This window comes from Seriola lalandi, unplaced genomic scaffold, assembly GCF_002814215.2.
Source record: "Seriola lalandi dorsalis isolate HSWRI2012SDOR001 ecotype SW California unplaced genomic scaffold, Sedor1 jcf7180002054770, whole genome shotgun sequence".
NCBI lineage: Eukaryota > Metazoa > Chordata > Actinopteri > Carangiformes > Carangidae > Seriola > Seriola lalandi.
In genome coordinates, this window is record NW_019525323.1 from 88,817 (window position 1) to 109,245 (window position 20,429).

At 39.2% G+C, this 20,429-nt stretch overlaps 2 protein-coding genes across 2 annotated transcripts in view; both read right to left on the reverse strand.

Moving 5' to 3' along the window:
* Positions 1 to 13,683, reverse strand: part of rassf3 (Ras association domain family member 3) — a 75,133-nt gene extending 61,450 nt beyond the window's left edge. Inside the window, exons 1-2 of the mRNA XM_087179037.1 lie at positions 13,069 to 13,683; positions 1,584 to 1,696 (exon numbers count right to left, since the gene is read on the reverse strand). Of these exons, the coding sequence (XP_087035163.1) occupies positions 1,584 to 1,696; positions 13,069 to 13,606 (651 nt within the window). The 5' untranslated portion in view covers positions 13,607 to 13,683. The remainder of the gene's footprint in view (positions 1 to 1,583; positions 1,697 to 13,068) is intronic.
* A 695-nt stretch (positions 13,684 to 14,378) lies between these two features.
* Positions 14,379 to 20,229, reverse strand: LOC111669092 (uncharacterized). The gene is made up of 7 exons (XM_023425318.2): positions 20,093 to 20,229; positions 18,176 to 18,617; positions 17,293 to 17,394; positions 16,732 to 16,793; positions 16,177 to 16,338; positions 15,431 to 15,544; positions 14,379 to 15,336 (listed from the first exon to the last, which is right to left on the reverse strand). Exons 2-7 carry the CDS (start codon positions 18,606 to 18,608, stop codon positions 15,262 to 15,264), a joined length of 948 nt encoding a protein of 315 aa, XP_023281086.1. The 5' UTR covers positions 18,609 to 18,617; positions 20,093 to 20,229; the 3' UTR covers positions 14,379 to 15,261.
* Positions 20,230 to 20,429: the final 200 nt, after the last annotated feature.

Here is a 20,429-nt window from a genome sequence, read left to right on the forward strand (position 1 = left end):
TACAGCCAAAAAATGTTCTTACAAGATGAAACAACTGTTTAAAAATGACAAGAACTAATAAAATGTAGTCTAATGGTTCATCTTTTTTAAATCACACCTTTACATTGTGTTATTTCTTACAATATCTGTATGTTTTTGCTTTAATAATAATAATAAACATAAAAAAATATGAATGAAATGCATTTCAAGACATCATTGTTTCCATAGAAACATCCCCTTTTGAATTTAATGATCTTCTTTCTCTAAGACAAGAATCTGGATACACTTTGGATTTTCAGCTCCACTGCACTGCTGAGGTTTTTATAAAATGAGTAAAAATAATAATAATAATCAAAATACTGCACATGTGTTGTGAGAGGTGATGGATTTTTCACTAAGAGAAAACAGTTTTCAGATGTTTTTACAAGGGTCCAGTTAGTGAATCTCTCTCTGATATTGCGTAGTGGTGTGGTCTAACATGAACCAGATCTGCTGCTACACACCCAGCGGTCTTCTAGGAATCACACACACACACACACACACACACACACACACTACTCTTGGTGCATGATGCATTATGGGTGTGTGTGTGCACCAAAGTTTTATCGCAGCAGGAAGGAATTTTGACACATGACAGAAAACACATTCTCCGGGGTTGAAACTGACGATTATGTTCCTGACAGAAACACACGTCCACGACACAAGGAACAATATTATTCTCAAGATAACACACACACAGAACTCTTCAGTGTTGTGGTGTTTGCTTTGGCTCCGCCGCTCATACTGACACCTCAGCAGCCGCATGACAAGAGCTTGACCACAGCGCCCACTTGTGGTCATGGACGTAACACTACAGTCATGGGACCTTTTTGTAGTATTATGGATATTATTATTATTGCAGAGTGCAGATAAATGAAATTTAATACCCAAGCTAAAATAATCCTGAACCAGGTTGAACCCTAAATATGACGTCTGCAATAGTTCTGACTGTTAACAGCTGATATTGTCCCCAGATAAAGATATTTTTGTGCCAAAATTCAGACTTGAATGTACAATATCATTCACTATTATATTATATATAATTTAAATCCTTTTCATTTTGTTGTTTTAAATCTCTACTTTGTAAACGACATCAACAAAAAGTCTTTAAAGTGGAAACTGAGCAAACTCCATGTGCTGAGGACGATCATGTGATACGACTGAAAGCTCCAGAACAGCTGCTGAATAGACCATGAGGGGAAATAGTTGCTGTTTAAAGAGACTATGACTCTGGTGTTTATCAAGGTGGAAAAAACTCTTATTAAACAGTATGTAGAGGATTATTGGAGACTAAGATTCTTCTGTCAGAGCCACAATGATAATATCAAAAATGATGAAAATGATATATTAATACATTCATGCAATATTTTAAATAAAAAAACAGAAAACCAGGAGCTTCTGTCAGACAAAGACTTCAGTGAGCTGTTAATTCATTCTGTTGTAAACATGTGAACAAAAGTCAAACAGCAGGACTGGACTTAAATCAAGGACAACATCCAATCCTGGTGCTTTTATATCACAACACACACACACACACACACACACACTGTGCGGAGGGAACTCACATGGAGCTGTGTGTTGTTGTTGTTGAGCTGGTCCTGACTGACGGGTGACGCTGCAGGGTGACAGTCCAGCGACACTCTGTCCCGACAGGCGGCGTGACAGGAGTATTTACAACCTGCAGAACAATGAATCGATTAAAGGGTTAATTTTCCAGAGTGTGGACAGATAGAAAAGTTTGAACTGTGACTGTAAAACGACTGTGAGTACTGGCACAGATACGCACGTACGATACAATGAACCTTTTGTGTGTGTGTGTGTGTGTGTGTGTGTGTGGGTCTGTAACGTATATGCAAATACCCGCTTGATATCAGCAGAGTCTGAACGTTGGGGTCAGAGTTATTCTCAGCAAACGGAAACCAACAACATGCAAAATCTGACCTGTGTTACAAGATATGAACGAGGAAAATGTTTCAAAATAAGGGCGTGTAGGATTTGACCTTCGTTTTTAACATTTAAAACCCAGAGTAGAAGCTTTGAACGCGACATTTCTCTCTTCAAAATGCCCAAATAACTTCAGTGGAAAGACCTGGTTGCCTCGGGGTCATAGAGATCTATTCCTATGATTATCTGTTATATTTTTGATGAGGTTTAAGTTTGCAATCCACAAACTGACGCGACGGGGCCACGTCACTCAGCAGCTGTTTATTGACTCCAGAATGAGAGGTGCATTCTGGGATTAAAGGCCTGAATATGAGCATAAACTCAGTCCTTAAAAATGACTAATAAATTAATAAATAAATAAATAAAATCAGGTTGAAAAAGATGACCTGAAAATCTGATTTAGACATTTAGAATTATACAAGAAAATACTAATTATTAACTTAAAATAAAATAAAAACAATCAGCAGATTCAATGTTACACATATTTTGCTTGGCTGGAAAACAATCCAGTTTATTGTTGTTTACTATCTTATCACATAATCGTATAAATAAACATGTGGTTCAGTTTCTAATCAGGTCTAAATGAGGGAAAACTTAAACTTTAATAAAATCTGATGTTATATTTGCAGATGGTTTATAGGAGAATAAGTGGTAGTAAAAAAATCTAAAATATTTCCCTCCCAATATCAACACTTTCACAAATTTAAATTATTACTGATTGAAAACAAAACAACAAACATCTTTTTAAATTAAGTCAATTAGAAAAACATTCGACTGATTGACATAAACATGGAGGTTCAGGACTGTAACAATTACACTGACAACAAATATGACAGCTGATTAATCTTTTTAGTCATTTATCAAACAAATAAAGTCAAATATCGGCAGGTTTCATCAATAAAATGGAAGAATTTGCTGCTTTTTTCTGTTGTAAATTGAATATTTTGACAAAACAGGGAATTTAAAGACGTCACTTTTCATATTTTTAGACTTTTTATTGACGAAAGGTTTGATTAGAACAAATAACTGAGGGATTATTCAACATAAGAATTCATGTTTAAATGCAGCTTTAATCATCTGAACAGATTATAACACACAGATATTATCACTACATTCATTTTGTCCCTGTTGCCCACCCTTAGTTTATCAGTTATGACTTCTATTGGAGTATCAGACCTATAAATAAAGTGCACACACACACACACACACACACACACACACACACGACTGGCCACGATCCAGCAGCACCATTAAGTATTAAAATAACTTCACCAGAGAAGAGGAAGAAGCTTTTTTCACTGACTTCATGTCAACAAACAAACACGACACACTCTGACAACACACACACACACACACACACACACACACACTAGACACTCACAGACACCTGCACAAACTGCATCTGTGTGTGTGTGTGTTTGTTCCCATGATCTTACCTGTCGACCTCTTTCTCACGTGCTGTCCGACTTTATCCGACAGTTTGCACATGGCTGCTCCCATCTCCCATCTTCATCACACACACACACACACACACACTCGATATCCTATAAGATCTATTACATCACCTCATCTTCTACAAACACACACACACACACTCACACGCGCAAGGAGGAGTAAATCACAAACACACTGTCTCCTCTCTCTCTCTCTCTCTCTCTGTGTCTCTCAGTGTCTCTCGGCCGAGCTCTGCTCTACATTCAGTCCCTGTCAGACTTCAGAAGCTGATTTGCGTAGCCACCATTCTCCCTGTTTCCCTCCCTCTCCCTCTCCCTCGCTCTGTGTCTGTGTTGTTGTGCTGAGTAGGTGATTTAACAGTCAAATGGAGGCCACAGTGTGATGGACACACAGACAGGGGGAGGAGGGAGGGAGGGAGGGAGGGAGGTGGACGTAGGACTGCTGACTCAGTCATCTACAATCGCCCTCTCCTCTTTGCTCACTTACGTAGCCTGTTATGACTGTCTGTGTGTGTGTGTGTGTGTGTGTGTGTGTGTGTGTGTGTGTGTGTGTGTGTGTGTGTGTGTGCCTCCCCAGTTTCCTGCTATCACTCTCTCTCTCCATTCATGCGTCCACCCTGTCATCCATCTCTATCCCTCTTGACAATGAACCTGATCCACAGAGGAAGACAGGGAGAGCCTCCCTCATCCATCCATTCATCCGTCCAAAACATGACGCAACTATTTGCTATTTTATTTTTGTATTTTTGGACGTGGAAATAAATAAAGTCACGTTTCCAAACTTCAGGCAACAAAACCAAAGAAAAAGCAGCTTTAAAGCTGTTATATAAGGACGTGTCCTGAAAACAAGTCGCAAGAGAAACTGAATCCTTTATCCAGAGTCATATCAAATATTAACCATTTGCTGGGCTGCTAGCTAACTAACTGCAGCGGCCCGGGTTCGAATCCGGCCGTCTCTCTCCCAGACTTCCTGTCTCTCTCTCTCACTGCAACTATTAAATTAAACGCAAAAAATGTCACCGTGACCTTTGACCTTTGACCACCAAAAATCGAATCAGTTCATCCTTGAGTCCAAGTGAGCGTTTGTGCAAAATGTGAAGAAGTTTCGTCAAGGTGTTACGGAGGTATTGTGTCCACGAGAACGGGACGGACGGACGGACAACCAGAAACCAATATGGCTAACAAAAACAATACGGGACAAGACGAAGAAGAAGAAGAAGAAAGAGGAGAAGAAGAAATGAGCTCCTCTGTTATCTGAATGAAAACTGAGTCACATGACCTGAACATTTCTCACCTGAAAGTTTCAAGACACAAACGTTTCTCTGTCAGTTTGGAGACGGACGGAGACGACAACACAGTTTTCATCCCTCGCAGTGTCGCTCCAGTTTAAACATGGCGCCAAATTTCCAGCATCTGCTAACTGTGGTTGCGTCCGCTGCAACAGTGTTTAATCGAAGGCGACGTAATGACAGATAAGGGATTTTTGGGAGGTCATAGTTATTGGATGTCATGTGACTTAAATGTGGAAATATATTCCTTTGTTGAATCGTCTGGAAAAAGAAAAACCTCATGAACTATCTGAACGAAGTGAAGAAGATGGATACGAACGCTTCACTCACTCAGGATAACAAACAGATACAGAGGTCCACCACTCGGCAGCCATCTTGGCGGCAGCCCCCCCGGGGGGCAGTTATTTCAATCTCCTGTCTAAATGAATGGAGAGAGAAGCTTCATCATTAACTTCATCCTTCCTCTCTCTCTCTCCGTTCTCTTCATCACTCTCTCTTTATCTTCCTCCTCCTCTCTTTCTGCTGTCTCTGGGATAAAAGCATCTCCCACACAGCAACACGCCGATCGATCAATCACACACACACACACACACACGCACTCTTTAACCTTTAACACTATTACACTAGAATTATATATTAATAATTTCTAGAGCTTGTGGTTTGTAAATATATAAAAAGGGATTTAGAGGAAAGAGAGAGTCTGTGGTTTATTTTCACCTTTTTATTAAACACAGAACAGAAGTGAATCCTGAATCATAACAACATCGAATTTAAAGTTAAATATGGATGTTACGACTTTAATTTGTTAAGATATTTAATTATAATATATTTCTTTAAAAGCTATGCATCAAAGTCTTTAAGTAAACACAGATATTTATGTGTTTTATATTGACACAAAGCTAATTAAACCATTATGATTTACAAGTGAATGTATGTATAAAATAGAATAAATTGATTGATATTGAACGATTGATATAATACTAGTTAAACATAAGGAAAAAAAGTAATATCAAATTATGATCTGATAATCTATTGTATTTATTTATAATTATTCTGTTTATTTAGTGAAACAATAGTTAATCAAATCTGTGCCGAAACCACAAACAGCAGCATGTCATTCATCGCACACAGGGCTCTTATTGTGAAATAAGATCTTCTAGCTCAGAGGTCAAAGGTCAGAGACTACAGTTGTTTTTTTTTTCCTCCTGTTTGTGAAAGACTTTTTAGGAAGGGGTCTCTAATCAGGTCTGTGTGTGCAGAGAGAGAGACAATGAGTCTCCAGCTCCACTAACACCCACCTGCTGAAACACACACACACACACACACACACACACACACACACACACACACACACACACACACAAGCTGTGTACAGTTTGGGACTCATTATTGGACAGATTTGTCCGCCCACTTCGAGAGAGAGAGAAAGAAAGAAAGAGAGAGAGAGGTCAGAGGTCAGAGGTCAGACTCAGCCGGAGCAAAGCAGCAGGTGTCAGTGCCTTGCTCAAAGACACGGGAGCATGGAGGAAGTTTGCAGCCGAGGTCTTGAAAAACCACAGCTCCGTCTGAACTGTGTGAGAGGATCATGCTGGTGTTTTATTTTATAAGGGCACCGACAGGAAACTGAAGCCAATAGTGAATTTATCCTATAAACAAAATCTGTGACCGCAGGTGGATAAACACGACTTCACTCTCTGCTGTGATTGAATGTTTGAGCTTTGACGACGTCACAGCTTCACTCGCTGAGGCTGCGATGACAGATTACTCTCATTACAGCTGAATTTTTCTATTAAATGACACATTGAAATGTTTCTTTTGTCCAATTCAAAGTCTAAAACCCAAAGAAAAGTCAGTTCACTGTCACATATGATGGAGAGAAGCAGAAAAATCATAAAGGTGAGACGCTGGAGACGACGAATGAAACAATAGATTCATTTTCTGTCGAGTGATGAATCAATTATTATCAACTTCCTCATTTCTGTATTTATACATGTGACATAATTTTATATGAAGAGTAATCTGGTTTTCTGTGACGACAAAGTTTCAGGACAAAGTTTCAAATGTGAAAAGAAAACCTGCGTATTCTTAATGCTTGTACAGTACTGAGGAGACAGAGACAGGTGTGTGTGTGTGTGTGTGTGTGTGTGTGTGTGTGTGTGTGTGTGTGTGTGTGTGTGTGTGGACAGGTGTGTGCAGCCATCTGTTGTCTCCTAATTCATCACAATGTTCTTTCTTTTTCTCTTTCTCCACGAGCTCAGGTGATTTATAAATGTGATTAAAACTGAGAGAAGAATGAAGCTGTGAGTCTTATCATGTTACCACGACACACACACACACACACACACACACACACACACACACACACACACACACACACACACTGTAGTCTACACAGGCGATACAACACACTGAATAAAAAGCTCTGTGTTTTAGTTATTTTGATTGAACGAAAAGTGAATCTAAAAAAGGATCAGCTCAGTTTAAAGTTATTTTGATCATTTCAACTTTTTCTTCCTACACCTGATGTTTTTTGTTTCCTGTTGGCAGGTGAGACGCGGGTTCAGCTCAGTTTACAGAAAACAGGTTTGTGTTTTGGTGAAGACGCTGGAAAAATGATCCACTTGGAGACACAAATGGGGACGATCGGCCAGCATCTCTCTGAGTGATCAGAATCAGATTCAGCCTGCTGCACTGTCGAAACACACACACACACACACACACACACACACACACACACACACACACACACACACTCATCAGGACTCACCGGAGCTCCTCCACAGCAGACTGACCTCCAGACGTCCAGAGCCTCTCATCACTTTTGGAAAGCGATAGAAAAATCCAGACATTCTCCTCAACGTTTTTCCAAAGTGTTTGGCAAAGCCCATTGCTCACAGACACACACACACACACACACACACACACACACACACACTGCTCCAACAAGATCCAGATGTTGACTTAAATCCAAAGATAACTCGATGTGGATCCACACATTCAACGAAATCCTCCGTCACTGTCCTCCATGATGTTTCTGTCTGTCTGCTGAGGTCTGCACCGCTCCCTCCCCTCACACACACTGACCCCCATTAATGTCTGTGTACACAAGCGTGTGTGTGTGTGTATGTGTGTGTGTGTGTGTGTGTGTGTGTGTGTGTGTGTGTGTGTCATTTGCTGCCACAGGTTGAGTGTGTCTTGTCTCTCGTGGAGCCAAACTGTCACAGCGACTGAACAAACAAGGGGACGACAGCTGACACACACACTCACTCACACACACACACACACACACACACACACACACACACGCTGGTCTTACTATAGAGAGAGGAAGTGGAGGCAGACTTCAGCTCCAGTATTTCTCACACTGGTATAAAATGAACTCCCTCCTCTGGAACAGTCTTTTCCACGGGAGTCAAACGGACTCTTTCACCACCAAACACCAAAACACACGTTTGGTGGATGATTTGAAGCTCCAAGTTACTTAAAACCATTTGAATATATATATATATATATATATATATATATATATATATACAGTATATTTAGGTTATATATTGTCATTTTCCTTTATTTCTATTTCATGCTTCTTTTATTGCGTTAATCACGTGAATGACCTCTGTGTGTGATAATGTGCTGTACAAATTAGTAGTTAATAGTTTCCTTTAATTCAGCAGCAACGATAGGAATTCAATAAACACACATGAACAGGTTTCAAGCTAACAGTGCAGTGTATGTATTTATGTGTAATTGTTTTTAATTAGCACAAATAATCCCATTGATCTAGGTACCTGTCAGAGAGCACACAGTGAGTCAGTGTCTGAACAGGGAAGCTGTTTTCAGTATGTTAGGAATCATGTACTTGAATTATAATTACAGCCTGACGAGCCGCACAGTGACTAACACTGCTCTACAATGTGAAACCTCACCACTGTCATGGTAAGTAATGACATTTAAGGTTAAATTTCTCCTTAGCCTGGGGAGTTACTGAAGGGTGTTGCACAAAATCTCTTAAAAAGTTTCTTTACAGTTAAGGAAAAAAGTTTACAGCAATGAAAGACGTTTTACAGCGGTAAACTTCTACAGTTTCCATGGAGACCTGTATCGTCTCACAAAGTTGTACAGAAGAAATAAATGTCATTAAAAAAAACGACATCATAGAAGTTCGCCGCTCTCAACTCCTCCTGTTGTTCTGATGGAAACTTCACGATCGATGGAGATGAAATACTTCACCAATAACTGACTGGAAACATCATCATTAACATGTAAAGGAGCTGCAGTAACAGTAATAGTAAATCTATAGTGCATAATCAATTCCTCATCACTGAGGGTCCATCGGGTTCTTCTGATCGTGGAGAAATCTTCTTGGGATGTTCATCCTCTTCTTTTATCACCATAAACTTCCTGACTTTGGTCGCTAAGGTCTTCTGTGCAACGGTTTAACTGACTTTAAGTATAAAACTAAGATAAGGAGAAAATCTTAAATATTTAAGTTAACATTTTAATTAAACCTTAAGGAGAACAGTTAAGGGGGTTTTTATTCTAAGGAAACCTTAAGTTGGACTTTAAGGAGAACCTTGACTTAAGATGCTTCATGCGACTAGAACCAGTTCTTCTGTTTCTGTTCTGTTGTGTCAAAATAAAAGCACAGTGGGACACGAGGCCGTCGCCGGCTGCGGACGCTTCAGCAGAGACACCAGAGACGCTTTAATGCCCTCTACCTACACACTCAGTGTACTGTATCTGCTGCAACACTAAACCCCATCAGACAAAGAGCTCCTGCAGGTTTCTATTACTTCAACCTCCCTTGTAAAGAAAGACACAAAAGGACGAGAGACTCACAGTAAGAGAGAGAGAGAGAGAGAGAGTGTCTGTCTTTCAGGAACTGTTCTTATCGAGTCTCATCTGACCCACTTTGAGACACAAGTAGAAACACTGAACTGAGCACAATCAGGATGATACTGCGCAGGTGTGTTTTCAAGTTATTTTCTTGGACAGTTCCTGGGAAGGACGATGAGATTTAGTAATAATTATAGGGAATATTACACTTCACAATTAATCATTTCCAATCAATTCCTTACAGTAAAACCACAGACGGTCTTTAAAAACCACATGTAAGTCACTTAAAACATGTAACACAAGGTTTGTTTAGGTTATGCGTTTCCTATATAACAATTTAACCAAAAATAATGTTATCAGATTTTTTTTTTTTTTTATCGAAATTGTTCATCCTGAAAGGTTCTGTATGAGTCGAGCTCTGGTGCTTTTTTATTGGTGCGTCTTTAATGTTTATTAACTCGTTCAAATTAGGAAAATGCACCCACATAATCCTGAAAGTGAAGCCCAGTAAAAGCCAGAATCTACTGGACATTTCCTGTCTTTAAAGCATGACCACGAAGTCTTCATACCATAGAATACATTATAATGTAAACTGGGTCAGTTTAGCATTTAAAGTCCTGCCTCAGAGGAACCTGAAAATTAATTTTTAAAAGAAATAACTGAACAAAACTGCTGCTCTTGCTCAACCAGCTCATGAGTGATCGTTTCTGGGTGTTAATAAGTGAACGAGTGAATGACACACACACACACAATCCTCAGTAGAGAGACACAGGCTTTTGAGGATGATATGATTCGCCTCTAGAAGTTTGTTCTTTATCTAAAATTACTTTTATTCGAGGAACAGACACTGATGTTGTCGACCAGATGGAGTAATGGGCCTTTAACAGGCTGCCTGAGTGGCAATCAACTGCAGAAACGCTTTTTAAAAGACACATACACTTAATACACACACACACACACACACACACACACACACACACACACACACACACACACACACACACACAAACATAAAGTCGTAGTGGTAAAGTTGACGGGAAACAAAGGGCTCATTGTCTCTAAACATAATGAGGTTAAAAGGCTAAATGGACGAAGGCAGAGTAAGAAGATAGTTTGTTTTGAATCTGTCTGCCTCGTTTTATTCAGTAAATATGAGCAATGGGTTTAAAAATGACTTTATTTAATTCTAGTGGATGTCCACGCTTCAAGTCCGCTCAAGTATCTCTGCTGCGTGTCGTTCCCATGTCTCTCGCTTGTTAAATTTCTTGTTTTATTTTTGTAATAAAACTGGTGAAATATTTATCTGTGACGTGCTGAAAAGCAGCGTAACAGTAGTAAAAGTCACAAGGTCAAATAACTGTCTCAGTAATGTCAGTTAAACAGCAGCAATACTGATCTAAAGTTTGCTAACTAAAGCTAGCTAGCTAACGTTAGCCTGCTTTAGCTAATGTAGCAAAACGGTTAATTACTGAAGAGAGCAAGGTTGTGTATTTTCTTTATGAATTAAAGGTATTTTTTTAAATGTTTTCTCTGCCGTTGTTGTGTTTAGCCAATATATAATACACAGCGCTACGTCTTCAGGGGTAAACTGGAGGCTACAGTCAGTCGCTATCGGAAAAACTGAGGAGAGGGGCTGGGGGCTAGCTGGTTAGCATGCTAACTTCAGTAGAAGAAAACACATGATAGAGACAAGAGCTAACGTTGGAGTTACTGTCCGCCTCTGGAGCTCTTGGTGAATAAAGGACTGAAGTTTGATGCTGAACTCCTAACGTTTCTTCTAGACCGGTAAGTAAACAGCTGCTAATGCTAACGTTAGCCATGTAGCAATAGCAAAACTATAAAAAAAAATATATGAGAAATTATATATTTTCACACTTTGAGTCATTTATCTAGAAAAAAAGCCAAACATTTGCTGGTTACACCTTATAAAATGTGAGTTTATTTAATTTTTTTCTTCCTTTTCTTCTTTAAAGCTGGTAGCGAGTTTGGCCTAAATACAGCCTGATAAGATGCTCCTTCCATATGTGGGCCAATTCTGGAAATCACATTTAAAACTACACGACAGGATAAACAAGTAAACAAAGGGGGAACAAGGGAAAAGAAACAACTGAATATCAATTTGAATATTCAAAAACTTTTGGGTCTCGTTTCCATTCCAACACTAACTTCTATTGTTTGCCAGGCAGAAGTAGATGAAGAAGGAGGTCCAGTTTCTACTCGGCGAGACACTGACACTCACCTGAACTGGTTTGTCGACATACTGACGGCATTCCAGCTGCTAAGCTGCGTTTTTGAGCCCTACCTATTTATGTCATGGAGATCATTCAGACATGTGGTATTTACTCCATGTGAGAATGTCTCTTTCTTGAGAACCTGCTCATTCAAATGATTTACGAGTTTCCTTAAAAGTCCATGAAGTCAGTCAATGCAGATGTGGCCTATGGATCATTTTTGACCCAAAGACCTTCAATTATATTTTATATTTTCATAAAACTACTGACTTCTGTTCTGTTTTTCTAAAAAAAATCAATGTATTTGTGTCATTTTTTTTTTAATGCTTGTGACTTTGATGCATGTTGGTAAAAATAAAACATCAGAAAATACTGACAAATGTCAATCACAGTTTCCTAGAGCTCAGGTTAATATCTTCAGATTGTTTGGTCTGATCAATCGCCCCAAAGATATTCAATTCACTGATATGAGCTGAAAAATAAAGCAAATCTTCACCTTTCCTTTTAGAAGGTGGAACCAGCGTATGTTTGGCTTTTTTAAATGATAAATGACTTAAAAAGCGACGTAGCAATAATTATTTGGACTGTAAACACAAAAAAATACCCACTTTTATTTCATCAACAGTACAAAACCCAAAGATGTTCAATTTATAATTCTATAAATCTGAAAAAGCCTCAGATCCTCACATTTAAGAAGGTGGCATTTTGGCTTGACAAATATCGCAAAACAATTATCAAAATAGTTGGATTCTCTGTTGATGACTTCTTTAATCGTTCCAGCACTAAGATAATAAGCTGAAGATGAGCCAATAAATAAAAAATAAGTCAAGTTTTCAGTGGGTTTACTCTACACCAAGGACAAAGCTATGATTTTAAAAAGGTCACCGACCAAACTGTATTTTCAGAGTATTAAAAAAAACATCACAAATGCTCTCAGATATGAATGTTATGATGCTTATTCATTACAAATTGATAGTAAAAATGATCAATATTACGCTGTTTGTCCATGGAGAAGGTCTGAGGAGGAATATCCTTCGAGAAACAGTGAATTTTTGTTGGATTTCTAGTATGAAAATTTTCACATTTAAAGCCACTGAATATTAAATTTCCCTTTAAATTGAACCTACACACCATAAACACAAATTCATTTGTTTGTTGACGAATAAAACCCCCCTGACCTCTAAATGAGTCTAAAATCTAATGAAACATGACCTCATTCCTCTAATGGGGCTTCATTTGTTTGGGAGTTGACCCCACCACCCCCAAAACCCTCCTACCCATCATCAGCACACTCACCTGTACAGGTGAGACCATGCTGGAAGATGTACTGGCAGCACGCATCACACCAGGTGTCCTCCGCTCCGGCCTCGAAGGTGTGTCCCTCCCCGGACTCCTCCTTCACCCTGGGGTCCCTCTCATCGGGGGAGAAGATGGTCCTCACATCGGGGGGTCTGAACCCCTTCCTCCTGCTCCGCTGTGGCCCTCCTCCGTGACCCTCCATCCCGCTCCCAGCAGCGTCTCCCTCGCCGTCTCTCCTCTCGGGGCTCGGTAAACTCTCCGGGTGCCCTCTCTCGCTCCAAGCCGCCTCCAGACTCTCCAGACGGGTCGGCTGAGGAGACGGATACCGCCGGACGGCTCTCACCACCACCGCGCCCTTGTTGGCCTTGGAGATCCGCATCTTGGCTCCCTGTGGCGGCCACGTAGCCTCCGGTGGCTCGTAGAGTGTACCCGGGGATTTGTTGATGTGAACCGCGCGCACGTTTAACGGAGAGTCACCCGTGACCGAGGAGCGCGTGGGGACGTATTTGCGACCCTGGTGCACGACGTTAAACATTACGCACGCTCTTCACGGGCTGCCCGCCGGACAAGTCGGCGAAGGTGAATTAACCAGTGTGAGGCACAGGTGAGACGTCATTGTTGTGAGTGATGACACCGGCTGATGAACTGTGTCCTCCTGCTGTTTGTTGTCGGTGAGCAGGTTGAGGCGGTCCGCGGTGAGCAGGGGAACGGGTTGGATCTCATTTCGCCGGGAGACATCAAACAGCAGAGCCGGGGCTGCCCGACACGCGCCAGAGAGGGCGGCGCGCGAAACTCCCTTTACAAAAATACAGACTTTACGTTTCTTTCGTTATCAATATCCCTAATCCCAATCCCAATCTGGACACAAATTAATAATTTAATAATTGGGATTGTCCTCTTTAATTCGGCATGGATCACATACTTTAATAAGCTCACATTTAATAAAACTGTAACTTTAAATTGTGTCTCGTGTTGCTTCTTTTACCACAAAGTGCTGCCTCTACAGTGTGAACCAAATCTCACGTGTTGTTTTGGGTTCATTATTTATGCGCCGAATTTATCAAAACAAATATAATAATTATTATATATAATTATAATAAACAATTAATGTATTTATCACAATTTACAGTACCTGATTTGACCACAAGATGGTGCAGTTTTCACTTCAAAATCAGGCCAGCAGTTAGTTGAACAATCATGTACATTATAATAACTTAAGTCATTTTAAACATGCCTCACCTACACAGGGTGGCAATTAAAATTTTTTGGGTAGTTATTTCATTGTACAGATTCAGACAGTGCACACATTTCTTTATCAAATTTCATTCAGAAAATATTTTAATAAAAGCTTTAAAAACAAACACAGGATCATCCACCAACAACAATTACAGCGATGCATCCCTCAATGACAATTAATGTTTTCTCAAGCTAAATATTTTCTATTTATTTTTCATAAAAAAGTGCAAGTGCTCAACAATTCTTAATTTGACTTAAGAAAATGTTATTTTTTGTGTTTTTTTTTTTTTTTAAACCAAGCTACAACACAAAATATGCTGATTTAAAAACTCTCCTGCCATATCTTCACAAATAAAACAGAAAACAAGTTATAGTTTGTTTTGTTTTTTTTATACAGTTTTTAAATCAATGAATAACAGTTCAACCACATTAAATTAGTACGCAACAAAAATAAATCTTCTTGGGGTGTACCAGTAGCTCCCCAGGTTGAGCGCACACTGTATGGCTCGATCCGTGCCGTATATCTCCACCATTGCTGTTATTAACGGCAAAATGTCCCAAATAAATCTCATAATCTTGTTTCTTCTTTGGCTCAGTGTCCGTTTAAGAGTACTTAACAATTAGCACAAAGAAAAAAACATTAACAATATAATTACTTATAAAAAAGAAATTATTTCCCTGCTTGTATGGATTTTATGCGCATGACAGCTGGTTTGGCAGAATACAAAAATAAAAGTCACAAGTCTCATTCAGTTCCTCATACCAAATGTAAAGTCTTCGAGAGTATTCAGAACATCTCAGTAGGTTGTTATAATGTGTTCGAGGTGGATCATTAATGCTCGTCGCTTCAAGTAATCTGAAGGAGCTAGATTGTGTTTGCAGCTCCTGAAGGTCCGAGTGTGCAGGGTTTGAGCTTCAGGGCGAGCTGTTGAACAGGAAACCAAGTCTCTCTGATCACTGGACGTTGTCGTTGTCGTCGTCGTCGTCGTCGTCGTCGTCGTCGTCGTCGTCACTCTCGAAGGCTGCGTCCTGCACAAATAAACGAGAGGAAAACGTTCAGGTAATGTGAAAAGGTTTACAGGTTAAACACGTGATTTTAGGAGGGTGAGAGTGTGTTACGTACGTATCCGCCCTGCTCCTGTACCCAGGATGAGTAATATTCATTCATATATTTGGCTCCGTATCCCAGCAGTCGGTTCGCCGGCAGCGTGTCCATCGCCGACAAACGACTTGTGGCCTGTGAGGAAACAGAAACATGATGGTTTGTCAGAATTCAAAGGAAAATGATTCACTGAGCTGCTGGAGTTCTGTAAATAAAGGTATGATCTCACTGTATCAGACGACAGGATATTTTTGTCTTTAACACTCAATACATAAATTCTTGCTGTGTTTTGTTCAAGAGACACGGCAGACTATATATTTACTCCGACCAATCACAGCTCGTCTTCTGTCATGACTTTAGTGTTCTATACGCAGATGATCCGTGAGGCACCAGGGACACGATCCCTCCGACTATAACCACTGGACTCGTCTACATAACTTTATATGAAGTTGTTAAATCCAGCTCTACCTGCAGCAGCTTTGATTCTTATTGATGCTGTATGTAAGTCACAGGGTCTGATTCCCAGCCTGTGGCCTGTGGCCCCCTGGTGGGCCAAGAACGTACTGCAAGTCAGCCAACAAATCATTTGCAAAACAGAACAATTTAGTTTAAAAGGTGCTCTGCATTATTTGGCCTCCGTATTGTTACAGGGTTGGACGTGGGTCGCTAACATTTTTACCTTACTGCGGCGAGGGATGCAGTTAACCACACTGTCAGCATTTACATCACTGTTCATTTTCCTAACGGCGCCATAAACTCGTTCTCACCTCACAGGTCACGGCGATCTGGGTTTTGGGTGATGCGTGTGGTCCTGGAGAGTCGGGGTTGGGGGACCTGAGGCCCATCCTCGTGAGAAGAGCCGACATCAATGTTCTGAAGAAACTGTAGTTCCAGAACAGTTCTGTGGCCATCGCCATGTCTTTCAGCTCCTGGAGACAAGAAACATTTTATATTCAGTGTTTTATAAACTTTTATTCACCACTGAAACAGTTTTCATTAATACTGACGACATATAACACACGTTAAAATATACGTTTTTCAAGGGGCACAACTGGAAATAACACTTGACAGTGACATAACTTCACTACAGAAGCTTGTAGTAGCTCTCAGAAGTTTATCAGCTGTATGAAGCTGTAAAAAATGATAAAATTATAAAAGTTTATCTGTGAACTGTAGACTCGCCTGATAAAGTGGAATGTGGGTGTGTTTTATAGTAAATGTGTGAGGTTTATAAGAAACAATATGACGTTAGAAAAACTGATGACAACGAAGAGCAACTTTCCAAAACGGCCCTTTTTAGATATTCATGCAGCGTTTCTGACCTTCTCGTTCAGCCTGTCTCCAGTCTCCCTCAGCAGCAGACCAATCAGCTTCTCCACATTATCTACACAGCAGAACACAACGATCAACAACCAGCAGACAAAATACAAGAAAAACACTGAGGTTTGAAACGTTAAAATGTAAAATAAACTGTTTGGGTAATTTAATATTTCATTAAAGCATATTCAGATTTAATCAAGGACAAAAAAAAAAAAGATTGTTGCTTCATTATTACCTTAGTTTTGTTTAGTCTGACAACTTTGAGGCAAAAACAGATTTGTGGGAAGAGCTTTTTCTTGCATCTAAGCTCAAACCATTATTAAACCATTCCTTTATTATGTTGGTTTCAGTACAGACTGTGATGAAGTAGCTGTAGTAATATTTTCTCTTTATTTGCAGAGCTTTTGTCTGTAGAAAACGTAGCTTCATAAAGCAACGTGGAGACTCTTAGGGACGAGGCTGACGTAAATATAAGGAGAGGTTTGGGAGAATATAAGAGTTCCTGCATTTGGGGAATAATATTCTGTTGTTTTGGCTGAAATGTTTAGGAATCCAAAACTCACCGTCTGGAGCGTCTGTCTCTAAATCTGGAGGAGTGAACGGGATTTCACCGGCGAGCTTCATCAGCTGGCGAGCCACATCTTCCAACTCATCCTCCTCTTCATCTTTAGTTGAAAGAAATAATAAAAACACACAGATTAAAAAAAAACGTTCAGAGTTATCAAAACAACACACAGCAACGAGTCAGACGGGTTTTCCCGCACAAAGACGACGCATGATGCTGAAAAACGGTGCTCGTCTGCTATGTCACGAGATCTGAGTCACAGCAGGAGAGCGTAGACGATGAACCTGCGGCTGCACGTCTGCGGTGTAGCTGCTTCGACTCATGACTTTGCAAGTGTTTTTACGACTCACTGAGAAGTTCCTGAACTGAGTCACTGATTCACACATTTGCCTTCTTGTTCAAGCAGTTCCACTTATTTCACAGCCATGTTATCCCACTTTATACCAGAATACTGACCTTTTAAACTTTTTACTAAAAATAATTCAAAATAACATGAAGGGAGCAAAATGCTTGGCAAAATATCTATATTGCTACCATTATATAGATATGATTGTACTTAGTTCTTTAGATTTCAAGTATATACATTTATATTTTATAGTAGTTTACTATTAGTATATACAGTGTAAAGCTGTAAGTGGCAGTTTGAAAGACTTAATCAGCACCTATGTTGATAATCAAATAATCAGTCTTTATTTAATATTTCTTGTTATATTTAAATATCTACTTGTGTATCATATTATTATCTACTATTTATCTTGTTTTTAAGTATTTTATATTGACATTTGCAGTTTCTCTTTTTTTGTACTGTCTACTTTGTTACTGCAACACTGTGGGACTTCTCATCTTTTTTAATACACTGCGGGTGACATCTTGATACCCACCTTCCTTAAAATCTCGACATCTGACGCTGACATCATGCGGCGGCTCGGTCGTCTGCTGCAGGTCTTCGTCTTGTGTCTGAGGTTTGACACATGAGAAAATGCCCCGCAGATGTTTCAGTGCCTTACTCTTCCTATTCTTCTTTTTCTCCTTCTTCTTCTCTGTCACGTCTGTTTCAGTCTGGGCCGGTGTCTGAGGTGACGATGGCCCGTTCGCATCTGTGTGACCGTTGGTTACGACCTGGTCGTCCTCTTTAGGCGACTCGGGGTCCTTTTTCGGCCGTCTCCTCTTTGCATAGGCCATCATTATCCTGAGCTCCACGGTGTCCTCCATGCTCTCTGCGTCTGAGGTAGGTGTGGCGTCGGCCACTGTGCTGCTTTTGAGGTCGTTGTGGTTGGAGATGGGGTCGTGGATTTCTATGTGTCCCTTTGCCATCTTGGTATACTGTTGATCAAATCAAAAAAATCATCACATCAGGATTTAATTATGAACGTGCTCTTACAATCAGCTTCCATAGGTTTGTGTTATTTGCTCTGATGTTTCTTTATTTAAATCTTAGAATAAACAATAAGGATTTTTAGTCGTTATTTAGTTCTTTTTGTGTGTTAACCTTCATGTTGTCCAGAATTAAATTAGCAACTAATTTGACAATTATGAGAAAAATATTCTCCAATTCTCCAGCCTCTTAAATGTGAGGATTTGCAGCTTGTTTTGACTTTTCAAATAATTATAATTGAATATTTTTGTGTTTTGGTCTGTTGGTTAAGGAAAAAAAAAATCTGAGGATGTTATCTTGGGGTGAGGGAACTTCTGAAGGGTATTTTCTGTAACTTATTTAGACTTTTCTATACTGAGCAAACAGCTGATTAATCAAAAACTAAATCCATACACACATCAATAATTCCTACTTCGTTATATAAACTGTAGATTATGTTTTTTAAACTGCATTACATTTCATTTGACTCATTTTGCTTGTGTTTCTCATAAATTATTATTTTTGCTCTTGCTCTGTGTTCTTAATATTCTACTTATTAACAGTTTTATATTATTATTTTGGTAGTTTTATCTACAAAATGTAAGAAAAGAGTAAAAAAAATGCCATTCACATCTTCCCACAGCCCCAAAGTGAAGTCCTCAAATGACCTGATTGGTCCAAGCTAGATCAATAACCCCAAAAATAGTCAAAATATTGATTGTACAATGATATAAAATAGAGAAAACCAGAAAATCCTGACATTTCAAAAGCTGGAACAAGAGAATATTTGTATTTTATTGCTTGATAAATGACAAAAAAACAAAAAAAAAAACATATTTAATACCCCAAGTTATTATATGATCTTATCTTATTAATATTCATGTAAAAATGGTTAGTTCTATGTTCAGTTTAAGTTAACTTGTTATATTTCTCCTTTTCAGTTTCACAGCTTCTTCTTCTTCAGGTGGATGAGTTTGTGTGAAATGAGTCATGTCTTGACATGTACTGTCATGAACCGAGCGCCTCATAACAACCTGTTTATTTTTTTACTAGACAAACACAATACAGAAATAAAATGAAGACTGAGATACTTAACAGTTACATGGACTTTAAAGTAGTTTTAAAGCCTGTTTAGCTGCCACGCAAGGTCAGAAAAGTTTGTATTACGACTGTGAGACCGACACCGGTTCAAAGTACACAACACAAATATGTCAGTGACTTTGCTAAACAACATTAAAGTTCCTGTAGCTGTTACGGTTAGTGTTAAAACCCCATCACAGCTTTAATGACGGTTGGTTTTGTCGTTAACTAGCTTAATTCAAATTTTGGCAGCTTTAGTAACCGTCAAAAAAACTACGAAAAAATAAAACTCGTTTACACGACTTTTTAATGTCTACTTCCTGTGTAAAAATATTTTTGAAACATTAAAAACATGTTTACTTACGGTCCAAATGGTCAAAAAAGAAGAATAACGATGATGAGTGGTTAAGCGGCTACTTTTTCATTTGTTGAACTACTTCCCTGTAACCAACTATTTAACCAGGCGTAGTGGGCGTACGTCATCATGCGTAATGACGCAATCGCAGGTCTCGCAGAAAAGAACCAGAAACGAAAAAATAAAAAGATAAAATGCTGAATCGAAATGTTACCACAACAAGAGTAAAGAGTTAAAGAGATTGTCACTTTAACAAAACCGAAAATACTTTTTTTTTTTTATTATTATCAAGTTTTTCAACCTTTTCAGTTTTCAAACTGAAAGTGAAACTGACAGTGACAAAGCA

Bases quoted from the DNA above. Each gene is read 5' to 3' on its own strand.
- LOC111669092 (XM_023425318.2), bottom strand. From the start codon at position 18,608: ATGGCAAAGGGACACATAGAAATCCACGACCCCATCTCCAACCACAAC. The intron at 17,395-18,175 runs GTGGGTATCAAG...TTTCAACTAAAG, and splicing joins ATGTCGAGATTTTAAGGAAG to ATGAAGAGGAGGATGAGTTG. The intron at 15,337-15,430 runs GTACGTAACACA...TTATTTGTGCAG, and splicing joins TACAGGAGCAGGGCGGATAC to GACGCAGCCTTCGAGAGTGA.